Source organism: Marmota flaviventris, chromosome 9 (genome assembly GCF_047511675.1).
Source record: "Marmota flaviventris isolate mMarFla1 chromosome 9, mMarFla1.hap1, whole genome shotgun sequence".
Classification (NCBI taxonomy): Eukaryota; Metazoa; Chordata; class Mammalia; order Rodentia; family Sciuridae; genus Marmota; species Marmota flaviventris.
In genome coordinates, this window is record NC_092506.1 from 89,222,268 (window position 1) to 89,246,897 (window position 24,630).

Below are 24,630 nucleotides of genomic sequence, written 5' to 3' on the forward strand. Positions count from 1 at the left end.
AAAAGTATTTGATAATAAATAATTTTAAACAAATATTTTCTTTTTAAATAAGTACGTTTGTGCAAGACAAAATAGATCTAACTAGGAAGGCTATAAAAAAAACTGTCATTTTTAGGGGTATATCAGGAAAGTCAAGATATTGGTAATCAAGATTAATAGGGAAGCTTAGAAATTTTTTCCAGAAGGAAAATAAGAGACACTTTAAAGGATTATGGATGACCTATTTATACTATTACTTATTTTTATACTCATGTTCTGTTATCAGTATGGAAAGCAGTGTCAGAGAAACCACAGATTTTCCTAGATGCTAAGGAAGCTAGATTGTAAATTGAAGCAGTCAGCTCATTCAACCCAAATGGTTCAGGAGGAAAATAATTCTTAAGACACAACAAAACCCTGGATATGTTTTAAATGCAATTGTGGATTTTGATGCTCATATAAGAAACACTATGTGATCTTTGGTAGAGATGACTCTACAAATGTGTTACTTGAAGACAGAATGAAATTTAGCTACATGTAGATAAAGGATATTATATATTATAATTCTAGCAGCTCAACTACAGGTGTAGTGTGGGCCATATGCATTTGTTATTCAAGGAATGAAGAACCGTTTTGACCCTACTAGACGGGTCAAGTAGGGCAGCCTGGGGGAATGGAGTTACATGACTTGGAAGGGGATAGGTTATGGAAATATCCTGAGAACCATTGCAGAGTTTGGAGTTTTTAATCCTGGGACTTTGAGCCAGTGGAAGCTCTTAGAAGAAGGTTTAGTAATTAGTTAATTGAATTAATCTGGAAGAATTAGTTTCAAAACAGAACTAGAGAGAATAGAGTAAACTGAGGGCAGCCCTAACCCAGTTGTAAGATGTGGAAAATTTGTGTTTTCCTAATAAATGGGCAACAATAGCACCTTGCACAAAATAATCAGTAAATCTTTGACTGTGGTAATGACTGAGTATGTGAATTGATGGACCATGATGTTTCATTAATTGTGATCAAAAGAACTAAATTTTGGAACTGAGTTACATGTGAATATTCATATAATTCTATTAGTTTTTTGTAAAAATCACTAATGTGTAAAAATATGAATAATGTTTTCAAACATTAAAATACCAGCAAATACTTATTCTGCTTTATGTTTTAAATAGTTGATCAATAGTTTTTTAATAAAATATAATTAATGCCTTGGAAGCAAATCTTAATTAGAACTTTTAGAATCATAGGGTAGATGAATTTTTGGATATAAATTTATATATTTACTATGAACCCACACAAATGTATTGTTTCTCTTACAATTTCAATTTTTTTAAATGACCCAAGACAAATTTTTTTATAAATTAAGTTTTAAAATTATGAGGTTTAAATACATTTTACTATTTACAATTTTAAGCAAGCATGATGTTTTAAAGGCTACTCTTTTAACATTTTTTAGTTATCCTAACTACATTTTACATGATATTAATAATGAAATGTGAGTCACTGATTTATATTAAAACTTTTTTTTTAACAGTTCACTTTCTTTTAGAGCTGTTAGCTATTTTTTCATTTATTTAATCTACAGACACTGAGTACAGAAAAAAAGCCAGGAATTGTGCTATGTGCTGGTCAGAATTTTACCTGCCCTGTAGGATCATAGTTTAGAAGAAAGAGACCACATTTATCAGTAACTCTATTTAGTATGATGGATACTACAGAAGAGAATTTACAAAATGGCATGGGTGATTAGTTTTGCTTTAAATTGTGGCAGTGAAGAACCGAAGAAGATATTCCCCTAAAACATGCTATTTAAATTTTATTTTTACAGATGGTTAAGAGTTTGTGGGCTGGGGTTGTGGCTCAGTGGTTGAGTGCTTGCCTAGCATACATGAGGCACTAGGTTTCATTCTCAGCACCACATATAAATAAGTATAATAAAGGTCCATTGATAACTAAGAAAATATTTAAAAAATAATTTGTTAGGTTACAAAGAGAAAAATGGGCGCAGGGAATATGATGAGTAAAGACTTCTGAAAGGCATAAAAATCTAAGTAAATGACTAAAGCATACAATATGAGGGGCAGGGTGGATGAATTTGTATGCTAATTTTGTATTTGTTATAAGCCATAAGATACTAGTAAAAATTGTCAAAAAGGGAATTTATATATTGGTATCAATTGATAAAATTCTGTGGAAGCAAGAATTGAAATAATGAGAACCTAAAGGCCTGAAAATGGCTGTTGATTTAAGCATAGCAATTATAAAACTTATTTTGTATTTTGTATATATTAGACATTGCTTTCAGTGTTTTATGCAATCCTGTGTGGTAGGTACTTTTATTATCATTGCTCAGAAATGGTGTAAGTCACAGAGCCCAAGATCAGATAGCAAATAAGTGGTAAAGTTTGGATTGCAGTCCAGTGAAACTGGCTTCAGGTTCAAGTTCTTATTCATTACACTAAGGTAATAATAGAGAAGATAAAATTTTTAGGAAATATCAGAATGTTAAGAAATATGTCAGAATGTCACAGAAGAGTTTTAGTGAGAAAAACCAATTATTAATAATAGATTGATAAAAGGGATATGTATGTGTGCATATTTAAGTAGACTTTTTTATTGTTTTTATGTATAAGGAATTGAATACTCTTCAACCTAAAGATACCTTTCGTCTTTGGCTCACTGCAGAAGTTCATCCCAACTTTACTCCTATTTTACTACAGTCAAGTTTGAAGATAACATATGAGGTAAGAAGATTTAAAACTTCTTCTTATGATAACAGTAATCTATTTCTGCCTTCTAAAACTTTGGAAACAACCATCTATTAGATAAAAACACTTTTTTTTAACTTAGATGAGTTATAATACACATAGATGGTAGTATAGGATATAAAACTTTTCAAAATATTTTTCAAGTTTTATTTCACATTACTTGTGCTTTAGTTTAGATAAAAAACACAATGCAAAATTTACCATCTTAATGATTTTTAAGTGTATACTACAGTAGAGTTAACTACATGTATCTGTTGACAACAGACCTCTATAATTTTGATTCTGTAAAATTGATATCCTGCATCCATTTTTTAAAAATTTTCATTGGTATATTATAGTTATATATAATAGTTGGGTTCATCTTGACATTTTCATAAATGCTTATAACATAGTTTTCTCCATTCCAATCCCCAGTGCTCCTTCTTTCCCTCCTCTCTTCCCTTCCCTGATTTCCTTCTTCTACTCTATTGGAGACTCTGTATCTACTGAACAGAAATTCCCATTTCTTCCTGCCCCTGTCAACTACCATTCTTTCAATATGAGTTTGATTTCTTTAGATACCTCATTTAGTAGAAGTATGTTCACTTAGCATAAGATTCATTAAGATTCATCCTTAAGATTCATCCATGTCTTGGCATATGACAGTATTGATTTTTTAAAGACCAAATAATATTCCATTATATGTATATATCACACTTTATCCATTCATTCACCAATGAGCTTTTAGGTCTTCTGCTTCTTGGCTATTACGTATAATACAGTGGATAAGTTCAAAATTCTGTTTTCAATTATTTTGGATATATACCTAGAATTGGACTTTCTAGATCATATGCTATTTCCATTTTTAGCTTTTTGAGGAACCTCTATATTGTTCTTCATAGTGATTGAATCATTTTGTATTCCCAGTAACAGTTCACTATTTCTCTACATTGTTGCCAACACTGATTTTCTGGGGTTTTTTTGTAAATTATTATTTATTTTTTTTCTTTTTTCTCTTTTCTAAATTGTGATTATCCTTACTAGAGTTAAATGATACCTTGTGGTTTCGACTTGCATTTTCCTAGTGATTAGTGATGTTTTGCATCTTTTCATGTGCTCATTGGACATTTGTGTATTTTCCTTGGAGAAATGTTTGTTAATGGTGTTTTCTCTTTTCTAATTGGAGTATTTCTGTTTTTGTAAGGGTTCTCATATACATAGGAGAACACACACATGTATATAAAATATATATAATTTTTGTTGTTGGTTGGTATTGTTTTTTTTTTTGTAGTATAGATTGAACCCAGGGGTGCTTTACCTCTGAGCTATATCCCTAGCTCTTTTTATTTTGAGGTAAGATCTCACTAAGTTGCTTAGGACCTTGCTAATTTGTTGAGGCTGGCCTTGAACTTGGTTTCCTCCTGCCTTAGATTGCTGAGTCACAGGTATTACAGGTGTGTGCCAAAGCACCTCTATACTCTCTACACATTCTTATCAAATAGATGGTTGGCAGATATTTTCTCCTATTCCCATATTGCCTTATTTTTTTGTTGGTTATTTTTGTTGGTGGTGGTTTTTGCTTCACATAAATTTTTAAATTTAATGCAGTTTCATTATCTGCTCTGCCTTTTTTTGTCCATGTTTTTTGGTGTCATAGCTAAGAAATCCTTGCCAAATCCAATGTCATGAAGCTTTTCTCCTATATTTTCTTCTAGGAATTATAATTTTGGGTCTTATGTTTAGGTATTCAATCCATTTGGACTTAATTTTTGCATGTGATATAAAAGTAAGGACTAAACTTCACTATTTCCTAAGGTATAGCTCACTGAGAGTTTCAAAATTATTATGTGTATGTATGTCTATAATATCCTCAAGACACACTTATAATCTTATTTTTTTTTTTGGTACTGGGGATTGAACTCAGGGGCACTCAACCACTGAGCCACATCCCTATACCTATTTTGTATGTTATTTAGAGACAGGGTCTCACTGAGTTGCTTAGTGCTTCACTTTTTAAAAATTTTTAATTTATTTATTATTCTAATTTGTTATATATGATAGCAGAATGCATTACACTTCTTATTACATATATAGAGCACAATTTTTCATATCTCTGGTTGTATACAAAGTATAGTCAAACCATTCGTGTTTTCATATGCGTACTTAGGTATCACTCCACTGTGTTTTCTACCTCCATGCCCCCTCCCTTCTCTCTCACCCCTTTGCCCTGTGTAGAGTTTGTCTGATCCTCCCATGCTCCCCCTGACAACCCCATTATGAATCAGCATCCTTATATCAGAGAAAACATTTGGCATTTGGTGTTTTGGGATTGGCTAACTTCTCTTAGCATTAATTTCTCTAACTCCATCAATTTATCTGCAAATGCCATGATTTTATTTTCTTTTATTGCCGAATAATATTCCATTGTGTATATATACCACATTTTCTGTATCCATTCATCTACTGAGGGCATCTAGGTTGGTTCCACAGTTTAGCTATTGTGAATTGTGCTGCTGTAAACATTGATATGGCTGTGTCCTTGTAGTATACTGTATTTAAGTCCTTTGGGTATGGACTGAGGAGAGGGACAGCTGGGTCAAATGGTTGTTCCATTCCCAGATTTCCAAGGAATCTCCATACTGCTTTCCATATTGGCTGCACCAATTTGCAGTCCCACCAGCAATGTATAAGTGTGCCTTTTCCCCACATCCTCGACAACACTTATTGTTGTTTATCTTCATAATGGCTGCCATTCTGACTGGAGTGAAATGAAATCTTAAGAGTAGTTTTTTTTTTTTTTTTTTGCATTTCTCTAATTACTAGAGATGTTGAACATTTTTTCATGTGTTTGTTGATTGATTGTTTATCATCTTCTGAGAAGTGTAGTGCCTCACTTTTACTGAGGCTGGCTTTGAACTTGCAATGCTCCTGTCTCAGTCTCCTGAGCTGCTGGAATTACAGGCATGCGCCACTGCACCCGGCCAATCTTTAAAACATATTAAATGTCCATTTTTTTCTTCTGTTTCAATTAGTTGCCAGAGTTGTTCAAAGTTTTTTTCCAAATTACTAATGTCATGCTTATATTCATATTATTTCTAATTTTTTCTATTCACTGAATTTCCATCTTTAATTCTGTATTTCATCCTCTTTATGTTTTCTTTACTTTTCTTTTTTTTCTGATTTTTTAAGTTGAATGCTTAATAGGTCAAAATGCTTAATGCTTCATATTTACTTGTACTAATATTGAAATTAAATTAAGTCTGTGAATTTGTAGGTGAGTATAACTTTTTTCCTTATCTTGTATTTTGGCATCCTAGTGGTTTTGTTATTTTTGCAATATTCTATTATGATTTTCTAATCTGTTGTACATGGTTTATTAATTTGTATAATGTATATTATAGCACCTTTTGAAGAAAACTCTAAGTTGTTTAGTTTCCTATTAATATCATACATTATTTTATTTATCTACCTATTTATTTATTTATTTATTTTTTAGTTGTAGATGGACACAGTATCTTTATTTTATTTTATTTTTTAATGTGGTGCTGAGGATCAAACCCAGGGTCTCGAATGTGCTAGGCGAATGCTCTACTGCTAAGCCCCAGCCCCAGCCCAATATCATGCATTATTAAATAGTACTCTTTTTTCTAAGGATTTGAATACTTTATTTTTATCATTTTGATATAATGTATACAGATATATAACATACAGTCCTAATGCTTGTAGATGAGCATTTTTTGACTGAGTACTAGTCCAATATACAATGTCAATTCCTTTTTTTGTATTTGTACTCAGTTGCTTAGCAATGTCTGGTAATACCCACTTTACCTTTGGTGGACTAATGCTCAAAACAAATTAGTTTACATTATGTGTAAATGGTACATTGTAGTCCTCATGGAAATTCAAATAACAATTAGTGAGGGATAACTGGCATATTAATCCCAAATATCTGCCCTAAACCAATGAGTATCCCAGTATTATAAATAATGATTTTATTTCAATAACAACAAAACAACTTAATGATCATGTAAAAATTGGCTGTTTTGAAAACTATTGATTGTATTCTGGATTTATAATTAAAATGAACTGTTAGATATATAAGGTGTTCAAAACTCATTTTATATTTGTACATTTTGAAGTAACAAATCAAACTTGGTAAGTGGTGAAAATCTATTCACTAAAATGTGTTCTTAAATATGATAAATATAGAGTTATTTGTAATATTTTAAATAATAGGATGTATGTTAATTTCTTTAGTCACCTCCAGGTTTGAAGAAGAATTTAATGCGTACTTATGATTCTTGGACTCCTGAACAAATTAGTAAAAAAGATAATATATATCGAGCTCATACTCTCTTTAGTTTTGCATGGTTTCATGCTGCATGTCAAGAAAGAAGAAATTATATTCCACAGGTAATTAAGAATGTCTTAAATAGTCAAAACTTTGCATTTTATTAGAATATTCTTATAGTTTAATATAAATAGCTAGGATCATATCATGATTTGGCTTGTGATTCATACATTTATATCTCCAATTCAATCTTTTCAAGTTTCAGACTATATTCAGTTATCTACTTCACATCTTATATTTACTCAGTAAGTATTAGATATCATTTTTATGATTAAGTACTCACAAACATCTCAAACTTCAAAAACTGGTTTTCCTATGTCTGTTTTTCCTTTAGTATATTCTTCTTGATAAAAGGCATTGATCCCCATCTTCCTCAAGATAGAATTATAGGACTTGTTTTTGGTGTTTTTATCTCTTAATTTCCCTACCAGTATATGATCAAGTACTATTATGATTTCAAAGTACAACTCTACTCCGTGTACAAGTCGTCACTATTTTTTCTAAGCTTCATCTCACTTACCTGTATTTCTGCTCTTGCCTTACTTATAAGTATTGTTCCTTTTGTTGTTGTTGTCATTTGTTTGGGTTTTTTAATTTTGTTTTTACATTCACCAACTAGAATATTTTCCTCATATGTGAGTTTGATTATTCTTTTACTATGCTTAAAACTCATCTGATGGCTTTCTGTTGTACTTGTGGAAACATCTTGCAGATTTATTATTATAGTCCAGAAGGAAAAATCCACTGTTCTCTTCAACCTCCTCTCTTGCCCCACATCTTACTTGTACTCTACTCTTCTGTCACACTGAACTTCTTTAAGGTTTTGAATTTATCAAGCTCTTTCTCATTAAATAAATTGCGCTTAAATAAATCAACCAATAAATTACACTTTTCCATTGCCATGGCACTCATAGCTGGTACTAATGCTCCATTCTTGCTAACTGACTATCTGTGCCATGAACTCTTCTATATTTAATTTTTTTCCATTCTGTTTATTTAATTTTGCCCAATTCTGCTGGGAAGCTATCTCCCACCTGCTCCCTCATCTTTCCACCCTTTTAGCCTCTCGATTTCAGTTACATGTCAAAACAAGAGCATAGAATCTGTAGTTAGACAGATTTGGGTTTGAGTCTTGACTCAAGAACCTTGCTTTGTGATCATGAATAAACTAATTTAACCCCAATAAACACCACTACCCCATTCACTTTGTGTAATTATAGAATGAGAACGATGATTATGTATGTCTTTGTTGTAGGGATTAAATAAAATAATGTATATTTGGAGGTGCTTAACATGGTGATTTGCATATAGCCTGGGAAATATTTTGTCAAACAGATGGAATAGTAAATAATTATAGTATTGCATTGCATCATATAATTTACATATTATGATTATGGAAAGCACATACTTATTATTTTAAGTTTACAAAGAGGAAATGCATGTCAATAATAATTAACTTCTCAAGGCATCATACCTAAAAAGCTGTAGAGTTCTGAAAAGGGTTGGAATATCTTCCTGTAAATCCTTTGCTATTAACTTCTCTGACTTCAGTCCTTGGCCTTCTGTGGCAAATAATCTTGACTGAGAGATGAAGAATAGTGATAGTATCTTAATTTTATTGATAAGTTATATTTAAAGTGAAGTTAAATTTTATTGTGTGTTATCATACATGTACACAGTGTAAATTTGAAAGCTAAACAAAGTTTTTTTAATGGGAGTTAGTCTCTTCCCTTCATATACTCCTGCCCCTGAGTTTCCATTCCATGGGTATCACTGTAAACTGTTTTTTGGGTGTTCTTTAGTGATATTCGATATAAAAAATTTTATGGATTTATATATATATATATATATACACTAATGTTCTTTGTAACTCAAATGGTAGCATATTACAAATATGTCTGTGTCTTACTTTTTTAAATACTATATTTTAGAAATTATCCATGTATATAGTTATGCCAAATTTTACATTTATATTGCATTAGACTGATGTGCATTTTTTTAACTCATATTGAAAGGACATTTTTTTAAATCTGTGCTAATGTGAAAAAATGTTACAATTTTTATCCCTATATTTCATTTAACATTTAATAGTGGCTTGTTCCTAAATGTGGAATGTTTGAGTTAATAGATATCTTTTTCCCCCCAAATTTATAAGTTTTACCAAGTTGTTTTTCATAGAGGACATAGTAGTTCACTTTTCCATAAAAAAGCTTGAAAATATATATTTTTTCACATTGGAAGTCTTGTCTCATAAAAATCATAGTTGGAGGTGAAAGCGGACAAGATGTAAATTACTACTTAGTTGCTAGGTACCACATCATAAGAATATGTTTTAAGTAATATTGATGGCTGCAGTCTTTTGAGTTTGGGTTTCTTAAAAATATTAATGTTTAATATATTTTAACACTTTCAAAGGTTGTTTCTTTTTACAAATAAGGTCTAATAGAATGACATAAATAATCTTACTAAGAATTTGTTTTGAGTTGGTAGAAAAGTTTAGTTAAAATATTATAGGACATAAAGAATGAAATAATGTCATTTCCAGGAAAATGGATAGAACTGGAGATGGAGAGCATCATGTTAAGTGAAATAAGTCAGATACAGAAAGTCAAGCGTCATAGTTTTTTTTTTTTTTAATATGTAGAAGCTAGAGGGAAAGAAGGAACAAAAGGGATCTCATGAAAATAGAAAGGAGACCAGATGGGTGGAAGAAAGGGAAGGAGCAGGGATGAGGAAAGGTCAAGGAGAGGTACTAGGGAATGAAATTTTCTAAAGTATGTTATGTGTATATACAAATATGCCAGTTGGATGTCTCAAATGATTGAAAATCCATATATTTTGGTAAATACACCTTTTCTAGATCTTGTAGCAGGAACCCAGATTTTTTTTTTCAGATTTTATTTCTTTTGTTCATTGCTTTATTGTCATGACTTAAATGGTGCCTGGTATGGAGCGTGCACTCCAAAAGTTTTTTTTTTTTTTAAATGAGTTTTGTTTAAAAGATTTGTTAAAATTTTCTTTATTTATCTCAGGATAATTTCTTCCCCAACATCATATTCTTTCAGTGTTCCACATATTAGTGAATATCCACCTTCCATTTGAAAACATAAGCATAGAAATCATTCTTAATTGCTTAATTCTTTTTGGTATCCTCACTCTCCATTAATATCTAATACAAAAATTCAGTTAATTTTTTTCCTAACAACTTTTAAAATCTGTCTACTTTTGTTTTTTACCTATTCTATCCCCTTCATTGTCAGTAGAACTTTTCTCACCTCTTAGATTGGATCAGATCTCTTTCTTATATATACGAAGTAGGTTTCTTTACATCAAATTTATTATACTTTGTAATCATACATGCATTTGAATGATTGTCTCTATCTCACTCCTCCCTACATTTGCCTGAAAGCTACATGAGAGTAGAGATTACCTATTTTCGGGTTTACTTAATATTCCCAGAGTCTCACCTATAATACACATTTAAGAAATGTTTGTTGAATGATGAATATATGTAATTTGTATTAATATTCCTAAGTACTATTCAAGTATTAAGCATTTTAGTTTGAAACTACCTGATTGCATAATTAGTTATTTCCCATTAGAAATCGGAAATCGTGTTTTATATTATTTTATATACAATGTTGAGCTCTATGAACATTCTTCTATGCTGCTTTGTTGATGAAGTACCAATGAATGTAGAGAAATAATATATGTTTTGGGGACTCTTGAATATTTGTTTTCATGTTTGTGGGGAAAATCTGTACTCCTGAACCTGATTATAGAAAATATGTCACTGTATACATAGTATATAGCATAAAAATTTATGCCAGTTTGTTCTATGACTGTATATACTTAAATGATAAAAACAAATTATATTAATATAATATGATAAATATATACAATAAATTATTGTATTATTATAGTACTTTTTATGCTTTAGAGGTCTGTAGATTTTTTAATTCATGTTATTTTAGATATATTGTATATTGGTTTTATTATAAATTCTCAGAATTTGTATTTTTTTAGTATATACTGAACACATTTTAAATTATAAGAGCACATATGTGTCCATACATTGCCTTTGAACACTGCTTAATTCTTTACTATTTTTTAAATTTGTTTTGGTAGGGTTGGACCAAGTTTTATGAGTTTTCTTTATCAGATCTTCGGGCTGGGTACAACATTATTGACAGACTCTTTAATGGTAAGTTCTAAAAAAACTTTTATGTTTCTGTATATGTTATGATAAATTTAATTTGTAATGTTATTAATATTTTCCAGAACTCGCTTAACGTCATGTCACAAAATTTGATTGTCTTTTTTTTTTTTTTTTGAGTATTTTGTATCCTGACTGCCATGTCTGTGTTATCTGGATTCTGATATATTCTGTTCTTGTCATTGGTTTTGATATAAACCATTTGATTTCTGATTTATCTGTATTTCTCAGGAAGTAGAAAACTAGAAAGATCTTGTCTTCACTTTTTCGCATATAAAAACTTTAGGCTTCAACTGAGTTATTCAGATCTCTTTCCAGGGAACTTTTAAAATTCGAATGTATTAATCTAAGGCTACTAGTACCAAGGATTTGTAGAGCCTTGGTTAAATTATTAAGTGGGATTGAGGATACAAATAACATACTGAAATAGTGCAGCAAAAAAGATTATATCACTCAATTCCGTAAGGTCATTTAGCTCTTTACCTCCTAAGATAGGAACAGTGAAATCCCTAAATTTTTTTTGTGTAGGGCTAAGGCAAGTGGACACTAGAGGTTAGACCATCGATGATTTAGAAAACAGAGTAGGTCAATACAATCTTAAACATAGGAATGTCATAAGTAGAATTCTTAATTTCGGTCTCCCTTCACTTTTCCAAACCCTGCCACCTAGACAAGCTACTCTTCCTAGTTTGCCTTATTTTAGTAGATGGCATCCTTCATGTACTTTTTCAAGGTTAAGGCCTATGAATCACCCCAGATTCTTTTTTTTCCCCTCACCCTCAAGCATCCAGTGCTTTGGCAATTTCTGTCTCTTCCATTTCCAGATCATATTATGATTCTGTTGAATTCTTCTTAATTTCATTAAAGCTTTAATTTTCTAAGTTGTAATTTCTTCTTACTTCTACTTTAGCATGCTTTCAAACATTCTCTATAAACTAACTCTAGTTTTAAAAAAGTAAGTAAAACCATGTATTTTCTCTTTAAAGCATATAGCCACACTTGTTGACCTTGTGTACTTCAAATAATCAGTCTTATTTCTATTTATAGGTGTTAGTAGATACTCTTTCTATTACAGCATCTCAAGTTTTTTTTAATGTTTTGCCTCTTCCTGTTGTCTATATCTTAGAAGTTTCCATTTCAGAAAACTTTTTGTTTTTCTTCCCCACATTTTTTTCTTATTAGTGCATTATAGTTGTACATACTAAAGGGATTTGTTGTTACAAGTTCATACATGCACACAATATAACAATATAATTTGACCAATATCACTCCTCAGCACTCCCCCCTCCATCTCCCACCCCTTTCCTCTATTGATCTCTCTTTAATTTTCATGAGATTCACTCTAATATTCCCATCAGAAAATTTTCTTAGCACTGAATCCAAAGTAATTTTTTAAATAATTCTGTCTTTGTTTTGTTTTAATACATTAGTTCTATTTAATATTTTTTTTTGTTTCTTTACTCATTTGTTTTTTGTTTCTGCCTTTCCACTAGAACATAATCTACAGTAAATTAAGGTCTTTGTCTTGTTTACATCTGTAACAGTACCTAGTCCATCAAAAACATAAGAAATTTTTCTGTTATACATATTTGGCAAAAGGATAGTGATAGATATCTAGGATGTGGCCAAGTCCCATTTTAAATGTTACATTTTAGGTTTAAAAAAAACTTATTAATGAAGCACAATATGCCAAAAATTACTTATAACATTTAGCTCAGTGAAATTTTCAAAAATGGAACATACCACTGTAGCCAGCATCTTAATCAAGAAACAGAACATTACCAATAATTACCCCAGTTTACATTCCATGCAATGCTGCTTTCCAGTCACTACCCTTCCCTATATTCCCCATCCCAGCTCTTGAGTTGATGTCAGATACCTAATTCTATATATTAGTTTTGCTTATTTTTGTAAAACTGGGATTATATAGCATGTGTCCTTTAGTGATTAGGTTCTTTCATTTAAAATTATATGTGATAGATTGTGGTTGCATGTATTTGTAGTCCATGTATTGTCAAGGCTATTTAGCACGCTGTTCGATTATAGGTACTTCTGTTGAGGGACATTTGGGTAGTTTTCAGTTTGAGAAGATTAATACTATGCTAGCATTAGATGAATATATGGATATATTTTGTGGGGTATTTATGTATTAAATAAATAAAGTCAGTATACTGTAGAGATACCTGCCATGTTGATTATGGCACAGTTCTTAATTAGCCAAGTTATGGAATCAGCCTAAGTGCCCATCAATGGATAACTGGATATATACATATATGTAATATATACAAATGGATATATACACATATGTATATACACATAAATATATACCAGAGTATTATTGGATCATAAAGAAGAATGAAATCCTGTCATTTTCAGGAGAATGAATGGAACTGGAGATCATAATGTTAAGTAAAATAAGCCAGACACAGAAAGACAGTATTGTGTAATTTCTCTCATGTGGAATCTAGCAGAGGGGAAAAGACTTGAAAGTAGAAGGGCAATTATTAGAAGACAAGAAGGGCATCAAGGGGAGGGGAAGGGCAAAGAAGGTAATGGGGGAGCAATATGATGAGTATGTTATTTACATGTATGAAAATGCCACAGTGAAACCCATTATTCCATGCATTTAGAATGCATTAATAAAAAATATTTAATTTCATGTTAAAAATAGAACCATAAAATTTATGGTTCCAAAATTTCTTAGTATCAAGAGATTCTATGTAAAATTCAATTCAGTAGAAAAAATTTAGTAGGCCAATTGATTAGAGATTGATATAGAGAATAATAGCCATGTGACCTAGAGCACCTTTCTTAACCTTTTAAACCTCAATTTCCAGATTTATAAATAGGAATATAGGCTATCTCTTGTTTTGCTTAATTGTTGAGAGGTTTAAATGAGAAAAGTCACCTGAATCATTTAATATTTAGTATATTTAATATATTGTAAACAGTTGTTAGCCTTTTTTGTTCTTAAGATTTTCTTATAAAACTATGAGAAAATATATCACACAATGGTCACTTCAGTTTTTTAAATTGAAAAGAACATTAATCAGTTACTGATGTATCATTTAGTGAATATCAAGGTAGAATGAGAAAACTGATAAGTCTTAGGAAAGTCCCTTGTTATTTAGCCATTGTTCATAGTAAGATATATGTTGAAAACAAATTTAATTATTCATCTATCATATAGATGTCCTTATCCTCTAGGAGGCCATAACTCACTTGGGTTCCAAGGTGTTTAGTAATACTACTTAACTAACAAGTTTTATGCTTCTCTGAATTTTATGGTGATGAGAACCAAGCTAGTAATACTAACAAAAAATTTAGCTAGTTTCAATTATAGCTGTGTGTTTCCTGTATTTACTAGAGATTGGAAACTTAATTCTTGTACTTTAATATTACCACTGAATTGTGGTTATGAAGATACTTATTGAAATAATACAGAGAAAATTTCCATGGTGTTTTTATACATTTTTCTTTTAGTAAAATAGGAAATGGATAGTTAACTTTGGAAATCATGACATATAGAAGATTGTTATATGAAGATGTTTTGTAGTGTTTTTGTATTAATCGGATTATTTTGTGAACTGAATGTTTCATTAAGTGCTATGTAAAATTGTTTTGGACAGGGTCTTTTAAGGAGTTTCCAATTTAAGTTGCCAGTATTGTATGACAGAAAAAAAAGGATGGCTCAGGATTCAGAATGTCTCACTTCCAATCTAGATCTGCATGGCTGTGTGATTTTTCTCCCTTTGGTGACTCAAATTTCCCTCAATTTGTCCATCTGTATAATTGAATGATATTAATACTTCCATGTTTTTTATTAACAATGAGTTAATAAGTGTAAAATATTTGAAAAATTTTATTTGATTAAGTAATCTGAATAAATTTTAAATACTATTAATATTGACCATTTAAATAAATGACTTAGTAGTTATTGTTAAACATATATATCCATATTCTATAAATATAACCAGGGCCAGTAATTTAGTTAACATGTTAAAATGTAATTTTGTTTTAATTTATAGGTACCAAAGATGTACAATGGGAATATGTACATGGTTTATTTGAAAATGCTATTTACGGAGGGCGTATAGATAACTATTTTGACCTCAGAGTTCTTCAATCATACCTGAAACAATTTTTTAATTCTTCAGTAATTGATGTATTAAACCAAAGAAATAAGAAAAACATTTTTCCATATTCCATATCTCTACCCAAATCCTGCAGTATTTTGGTAAGTAAAATGAATCATTTTCAGTCTTTTACTTGTACCAGATAGATCCTTGAATCATTTTTAAAAAAAATTTATTGGTTCTTCTTAGTTGTACATGACAATAGAATTCATCCTGACATAAAAGCATGAAATAGAATTTGTTGTAATTCAGTCCCCATACTTCCCCTTTCCCTCCCCTCCTCCCACTCCTGTTTCCTTCTCTCTACTCTAGCGATCTTTCTGCTGTTCGCTTAGTATTTTTTTTTAAAATTAGTATCTTGTTAGCGATCTTTCTGCTGTTCGCTTAGTATTTTTTTTTTTTTTAAATTAGTGCCTTGTGAATGTACATAATGGTGAGATTCACTGTGGTATATACACAGTAATGTTAGCTCAGATTCATTCCACTGTCTTTCCCCATCCCATCCCTCCTTCTTTCCCTTCATTTCCCTTTGTCTCCTTCAGTGATCTTTCTTCTATTCTTTTTTAAAATAATTTCTTACATTGTTAAACATGTCATTTCTTTTCAAAAGCACAAATAATTACTCATAATACAGATTATTTAATTTGTCACATGGCCTGATTCTCTAAACTCTAGTGAAGTGTCTTATAAACTTTTGAGTATTTACTGAAGATAATTTTAACATAGTGACAGTAGGGCATTGTATAGGCAAATCATAAAGAGACTAGGCAGCCCAGGAAAACTAAAACAATGTAGGATTGCTGTGAAGAGCTGGAAAATGGGGTATGCTACTTCCTAGTAGATGTGAATGTACTCTGATGTAGTGAAGAATGGAAAGCGAAATAGTGTATAGCAGATATCTGCCTTTAGTTTCTGCCATGTAAACTTAATGCAAGTCTCAGTATATAAAAGCCATTCACTTTATCTTTTACAGCAACATTTTTGTTTGTGTGTATTTATTTTAGCAACCTATATCTTTTGCCTTGAGTCATCACATGAAAGCCTCTTAGAATGCACTCATCTTTTACAGAAAATTATATTTAACATAGCCCAAAGATTTTAATTCTAGATTATTTTGCCACAAACCTATATTGGTATACATGCCCTAATATTTTTATAAGCATTATTGTAACATTTCTTCATATATTTTAAAGAGATATATTTGATTATGTAGTTATGCTTCATGTTATTTCTCATCCAAATATATATATATATATTGTGGGGTTGGGAGGGTTCCATTTATTGAATTCAGGTTCACTCAACCACTGAGCCTTTAAGAAAATTCTTTCAATAACATAATTATCAAAAAACATATCTAAAAACTGAAATTAAATATAATATGCTTATTAAATATTTTAACTATTATTATGTTATTGACTACCCCAGGTGTTTGGTTTTTAAGTTATTTTTAATTTGTTTATTCATTCAATAATATGCATTGAAGTTCTGTTCAATGATAGCCTTGTTCCATATATTGTGCATACAGCATTGAATATATGATGTTTACTTTATGGTAGAGAACATTAGAGTGAATGACCAGTTTATTGCATAGGTATTTAGTCTATATTTTTTTCAGATAGTGTACTTTAACATCTTCCACCTGTATTTCAAGCCTGTGTGGAAAAGTAAAATTTATGCAAAATATGCACATCACCTACACATATTGCAGATGCAATGCAATGAATTTTTATACATCAAATATAAGTATAACTACCACAGAATCAAGAAATAGAACATTAACAGTTCTCCAGAGCCCTCCTCATCTTTTCTTATAGTTACTACCTTTCCTACAAAGGATACATTGTATTAACTTTTGTCAGCCTAAGTTAGTTTTTGCTTATTTTATGCTGTTTATATAAATATTATAGTGAATATTATTTTGTGTCCAAGTGAGGATACATTAGTCTGGTCTTGTGACTGCTAGTTATTTAGTCAACTTGTCAATATATACTTGTATATAGACAGAAGACAGTCTAGATGAGAAATATTTACAGCTATTTGGAAATAAACCAACTCTACAAAGAGCAATAGTTTTTAAATTTATAGGATGATTTATGAGAATTACAATTTAGTTTTTTTATCTGAATTAGATAGGAGGATACCAAAAGTCTGCTGGGATGATGAACACACATACACATAAATAAATATTCATGTACTTTGTGATTGAACACCATGAAGAAGTTTACAAATGCTGAGTTAAATTAGAGGAATTTCCAAGTACAGCATGTATGTCCAAAATATGACATATTTATAGGTTGTAAGCTCCTTGGAATCCAGGGATGCCAAGGATGAAAAAGTATGATGAGAAGTCAGAGGATGTGTCTCCCTCCTTCTACTCAGCAAATACAGTTTAGATGCATATACAGTACCTACCTTGAAACAGCTTGCCTATTTATGAAAACAAAACAATCCCTATCTTTCAACCAAAATGAATTATTCCTCTTGGTCTGTATTTGATCTTTATGTAAAGTCATAAGTGGATACACATTCAGATGAATATTTGATAAAAAAGCTTATGAAATACTTAAAGTAAATCCTAGGATGAAATAGTAGGGTTTAAATGCATTTCATCATACTTCATCAGCAAACTGAAGACTAACTATGGAATTGCTGTATGATAAAGTGATTTACAAAGCAGGACTAGTGTAACAGTGTGTCTCATAGGTTTATAGCTCTTTAAAAAATTTTTTTTAATATTCTAACTTAAGAAGACCTGAACTCTTCAGATTGGTCTTTGATAGGTTATGGGAAAAATATTACACTGATTTTCTAAAAACATTTAACATAATTGGGTGTTATGGCACATGCTTGTAATCCTAGCTACTCAGGAGGGCCACAAGTTTGAAGCCAGCTTGGACAACCTGGTGAGACCCTGCCTCAAAATAAACTTTAAAAAAGGATTAGGGGTGTAGCTTTGTGATAGAGTGCTTGCCTAGCATGAATGAGGTCTTGGGTTAAATGCCTAGTGCCATTAAAAACAACAGTTCATCTATTCCTCCCATGCTCCCTCTCCCCATCCCTCTATGAATTAGCCTCCTTATATCAAAGAAATCATTTGGCATTTGGTTTTTTGGGATTGGCTAACTTCACTTAGCATTATTTTCTCTAACTCCATCTATTTACCTGCAATTGCCGTGATTTTATTCTCCTTTATTGCTGAGTAATATTCCATTGTGTATATATACCACATTTTTTAATCCATTCATCTACTGAAGGGCTTCTAGGTTGATTCCAAAGTTTAACTATTGTGAATTGTGCTGCTATAAACATTGATGTGGCTGTGTCCCTGTAGTACGCTGTTTTTAAATACTTTGGGTATAGACCGAGGAGAGGGACAGCCAGGTCAAATGGTGGTTCCATTCCCAATTTTCCAAGAAATCTCCATACTGCTTTCCATATTGGCTGCTCCAATTTGCAGTCCCACCAGCAATGTATGAATGTACCTTTTTCCCCATGTCCTCGCCAACACTTATTGTTATTTGTTTTTATAATAGCTGCCATTCTGACTGGAGTAAGATGAAATCTTAGAGTGGTTTTGATTTGCATTTCTCTAATTGCTAGCGATGATGAACATTTTTTCATATATTTGTTGATTGATTGTACATCATCTTCTGAGAAGTGTCTGTTCAGTTCCTTGGCCCATTAATTGATTGGGTTATTTGGTGTTTTTTTTGGTGTTTAGCTTTTTGAGTTCTTTATATACCCTAGAGTTTAGTGCTTGATCTGATATGTGAGGGGTACAGATTTACTCCCAAGTTGTAGGCTGTATGTTCACCTCACAGATTGTTTCTTTTGCTGAGAAGAAACTTTTTAGTTTGAATCCATCCCATTTATTGATTCTTGATTTTATTTCTTGCGCAAACTCTAGATAGGGCAGAGGGGTTAGAGGGGAAGGGAGGGGGCATGGGTTATAAATGATGGTGGAATGTGATGATCATTATTATCCAAAGTACATGTAGGAAGACACGAATTGGTGTGAATATACTTTGTATACAACCAAAGATATGAAAAATTGTGTTCTATATGTGTAATAAGAATTGTAATGCGTTCTGCTGTCATATGTAAATAAAAAAATTTAAAAAACAAAAAAAGTATATGGTAAAACTGGAAACAACAACAACCATAAAAACCCCCAAATTAATATAATATCTTACACATAGTAGGCATGGCCACTAAATGTCTTAATCAATTCAAAGTTTTCTTGAATTGGGAGTTTGTGTAGGAAAATATAGTATGCACAAAAAAGTATTGAAAGAACATTTCCTATAAATGAGTTAAAATAAAGACAAAGTGAGATTCTTCATAATGTTCATTCTTTTTGACTTCAATGGTTATAAATTCAATCTCTAGTTAAATATTTTCTTCTTCTTCTTTATGTTTAGGACTATCGTGCTGTCATTGAAAAACTTCCAGAGGATGACAAACCTAGTTTCTTTGGTCTTCCTGCCAATATTGCTCGTTCATCTCAGCGCATGATCAGTTCTCAGGTAACTTAAGAAAGTATCTACCTTTTAGAAAAATATGACTTTGGAGACTGAATGAAACTAGTTTAAGTTTCATTACTACAAAGCTCATAAGCTTTTATTTAAAACTTTTATATCATTGAATATAACAGATTCCAATTTTACTTTAAATAAATTTTAAAGGAACCAAATTTTTTTTCTTAATGTTTACAAAAATTAATAATACAACATCAAATACTGTCATTTTTATTAAAAATATTTTTTGTATTCTTTTGATGTATTTTATGATTACTTTAAATGTAGCATGATTGAATTAATTAATATTGACAATGATTGAATTTAACTAAATTTGATATTTTCATAATAGGTATCAGATACAGATATATAATTTGCAATTGTGTTAGCTTATAAATGATACATTTATTTCTTATTAATTTACTCATGATCGAACATTATGCATATTTGGAATTTGAATTTTTAAATCACTGAAGCAGAAAAATATTTGCTCTGAAAGATGTATATTCCTGGTCCATCTTAATTAAGAAGATCTAACACTTATTAACCTCCCACTATGTGCCCGAAACTGTTCTAAATGCTTTATACATATGAACTTTAATATTAATACTTTCCCCTTTTAACAGATGAGGAAACTGATACAGATACACACAGAATTATATATTGCAACTTGTCCAAATCATTAAAAACAGAGGTAGTACCAGAATTTAAACTCAGACTGTCTGAGTGATGAGGTGGTTCTCATCACTCTTTACATACAGCTACTTTTCAGGCATAAATGTATTGCTAAGTAATGTGCACCATTTCAGGGGCATGAAATTTTAAACCATTACATAAGGTTCAATGTGTAATTAGTGCATAGAAAACTCATTTGGCCCTTACCTATTTCTTTGATTATTTATGGGCATTTTAGTTAGCTTTTATTTTCCTATTTAAATCTACAGTTTTGTATTTTATTGCTATTTTAGCCAACATTTATAAAACTCATTATGTTTCTTCTCTTGTTTTATTGTTAACTATCTTGCCTGTATTGAAAATTTAAAATGGTCATATCATTATAAAAAAATTATTAGCACATTATTTATAAAAGCAAGTATAAATGTTCCCAGGAACAAATAACCTCTTCATCTGTACCAATTGACAATATTCTCCAGTTCCTTTTCCCTTTCTTTTAACAGTGTCCAATCAAATAGTCTATAAGATAATGTAAAGTTCTGTATGGACTTTACATTTTTATGTATTTTATTTATTTTTATGCAGTGCTGAGGATTAAATTGAGTGCCTCACATGTGCTAGGCAAGCAAGTGCTCTACCACTAAGCTAAAACCCCAGTCCAGACCTTACATACTTACCATAGATGGTTAAATTTGTCATTTCTCTCCATGCTTTTTAGCTTACCTGAAATAATCATTTTTCAGTATTTATACTGATAATATATATGGATTTTTAAAAATATGTGTGAGTGTACATACACATACTGGCTGTTCACAAATATTCTCTTGATATAAAGTAAACTTGAAAGCACTTCATTTAAAAATACATAGTGCAGCTTCCAGCAGCTCTGGAGGCTAAGGCAGGAGGATTGCAAGTTCAAAGCTGGCCTCAGCAAAAGTGAGGCGCTCAGCAAAAGTGAGGCGCTAAGCAACTCAGTGAGATCCTGTCTCTAAATAAAATACAGAATAGGGCTGGGATGTGGCTCAGTGGTTGAATGCCCCTGAGTTCAATGCTTGCTACCCGCCAACCAACAAACAACAAACAAAAACATAGCTAAACCAAATTTATTTTTCTCTGGTTTATTTTAGTGTTTAAAATGAAGTTATTTCTATTGTTTCCCAATGTGTGTATATGCACATATATTTTATGTATACATAAAATTTTACATAGTACTTAAACAGAAAAGATTAAAATAATTAAAAGATCATTAAAAGAATAAGAAGTATTTTACAGAACCCCCCAAATGGTTTACTTATGGAACCTTATTAACAGATCCAAAAACCTTTTTTAAGCTGGCTTCTACAGTTCTAATCTAAGGATAATTCAGTTTCTGGGGGAACTGGACTTAGCATGGCTTGAATTGGATATCTAATGAAAGAGATATGGTAACAATAGATACAGCTTTAGAGACTTCAGGGAAGTATACAGGAATAAAAATGTAGAATTCCCAGCATTTTCACTTAATGGGAGGTCAAACACTCACTTACATACACAGCTTCTTTTGCTCTTGGGCCATGTGTGGCTACAAAAGCCAAGGGTATGAGGCTCTTGGTATTATGAGAAACCGTATTCTTTGTTTCCTGCTAATCTTTTCTTTCATTTTAGTAATATAGGTCCCATGTTGGCATACAAATGTCAATATATCCCTAGTCTAAATTGAGTCCCAAACATCAGAGGTTTCATAGCAAATTAGGCAGATAAAAGCTTCTTTACTTTTGTATTTCTCTAATTGCTAGAAATGATGAACATTTTTTATATATTTGTTGATTGATTGTATATCATCTTCTGAGAAGTGTCTGTTCAGATCCTTGGCCAATTTATTGACTGGGTTATTTGGTTTTTTTTGGTGCTCAGCTTTTTGAGTTCTTCATATACCCTAGAGATTAGTACTCTATCTGATGTGTGAGAGGTAAAGATTTGCTCCCAAGATGTAGGCTCTCTATTTACCTTGCAGATTGTTTCTTTTGCTGAGAAGAAACTTTTTGAGTCCATCCTATTTATTTATTTATTTTAATTTTTTTTACTTTTGTCAAATTTTATTAACTTTGAAGGTAGTGTTTTAATTTTTTAAATAAATTATTAATTTTTAAGCAAATCTTTATGTATGAATAAGATGTTGGGGATGGCTTAAAATAAGACAATACTTAATGACCTAATAAATGTGTTTGGGGGTTTTATTTTTTTAAATGTATGCATTTCTTTTTTTATTAAAATTTTAAGTTGCTATTTATAACAACAGAATGTCTTACAATTCATACTACACTTATACAGCACAATTTTTTTTTATTGGTTGTTCAAAACATTACAAAGCTCTCTTGTTTTATTTCTTGAGCCAAAGGAGTCTTATTGAGGAAGTTGGGGCCTAATCCCACATGATGGAGATTAGGGCCTACTTTTTCCTTCTATTAGACACAGGGTCTATTATTGTATTCCTGAGTCCTTGATCCATTTTGAGCTGAGTTTTGTGCATGGTGAGAGATAGGGGTTTAATTTCATTTTGTTGCATAAGGATTTCCAGTTCTGATGACACGAATTGGTGTGAATATACTTTGTATACAACCAGAGATATGAAAAATTGAGCTCTATATGAATAATAAAAATTGTAATGCATTCTGCTGTCATATATAAATCAAAAAAATTCATTTAAAAAAGTGTTCTGATAAAAGGAGCCCCAGATAGTAAGTAGCCTTGCCCATCAGGTGAGGATACAGCCAGAAGGAGTCATCTATGAACCAGGAAAAAAGCCATTACCAGACATAAATCTACTCATATTATCTTAGACTTCCCAGACTCTTCAACCATGAGAAATAAACAAATATTGTTTACAAGCAAAAAAAAAAAAAAAACTTTCTTTACTTAACTGAACACTTTAGTATCTAAGCACATAATATTATGAGAAGATAAACTCTAATGTTATTTTCCCCAACAATCCAGTATATATTTTTACTTTTTGCTCACTCTAGTTTACCAGATAATTCTCTAAAATTTATTTTACTGTGCTTTAATCTCAACTATTTTGTCTTGCCTTGATATTGAAATTTTTATTAATATTTGTTAGATGAGAAGAAGATAATGTAGTCTTAAAACTTTTCTGGTAATACATACTTTAATACATGTTTTAACTATAGGTCTGTTTCACTACTTTTTAAAGGTTCTTAATTATTATTTTCATACATAGGATGGTTTTCACAGTACAATTATTAAAACCTCTTATTTTTGTAATTACCAATATGTATACATATTTGAACTAAAAAATGTCTATGTTTAGAGCATATAATTAGAAGTTTTTTTTTATTAGAAGCCACATTTATTATGTTTGCCTTTATTTGAAAGTGAATATTCAGATATTAAGAAGTCTGACTTGACATCAAATCTGTCATCTGCTTTACACCGAATAAATGTTAAAATACACACTATTGATCATGTACAAGTTCAGAATTGTGACAACTGTTATTGAAGAAGGTACTCAAAATTTGGACTTTTAAAGATAAACACCGATGCAAAAGCTATGTAACCAATTTTGTACAAATATGAAGGCTCAAAATGAATCTAGTAAACCCATACAAGGCAGTAACCATAAGTGGCATTTATTACAAAGTATTTGTAATACTTAATGTATTTATGCTGTATGTCAACAGTTATCAGATACTTTTGTGTAACCTGTATCAATATATATATTCTCATTCATATCAAACAATGTAATATCCCTTTCCTTCTGCTTTTCCACTGAGTTATTAATGCTGTATAGATAGTGTTGCATTAATCAAAATGTAAGTGTCAAAAGAAAGAGATTTTGCACTTTCATTTTTGATGGTGGGGAGAAGAAGAGATCAGTTTAATATATTAAATTGACGTAACTATGGGATAGTATTTTTTGAGATGCCCATGGATTAACTGCTTGGATATTATGGTAAGAATTTTTACTAAATAAACAGAGAATTCAGATATAGATTTGATAATGGATTTGGCAAAC

The 24,630-nt window shown here is 30.9% G+C and overlaps 1 protein-coding gene across 1 annotated transcript in view; it reads left to right on the forward strand.

Moving 5' to 3' along the window:
• The window catches only part of Dync2h1 (dynein cytoplasmic 2 heavy chain 1), a 377,152-nt gene that overhangs the window by 208,708 nt on the left and 143,814 nt on the right, over window positions 1-24,630 (forward strand). Inside the window, exons 78-82 of the mRNA XM_071616653.1 lie at window positions 2,610-2,720; window positions 6,981-7,136; window positions 11,203-11,278; window positions 15,319-15,527; window positions 19,848-19,952. Of these exons, the coding sequence (XP_071472754.1) occupies window positions 2,610-2,720; window positions 6,981-7,136; window positions 11,203-11,278; window positions 15,319-15,527; window positions 19,848-19,952 (657 nt within the window). The remainder of the gene's footprint in view (window positions 1-2,609; window positions 2,721-6,980; window positions 7,137-11,202; window positions 11,279-15,318; window positions 15,528-19,847; window positions 19,953-24,630) is intronic.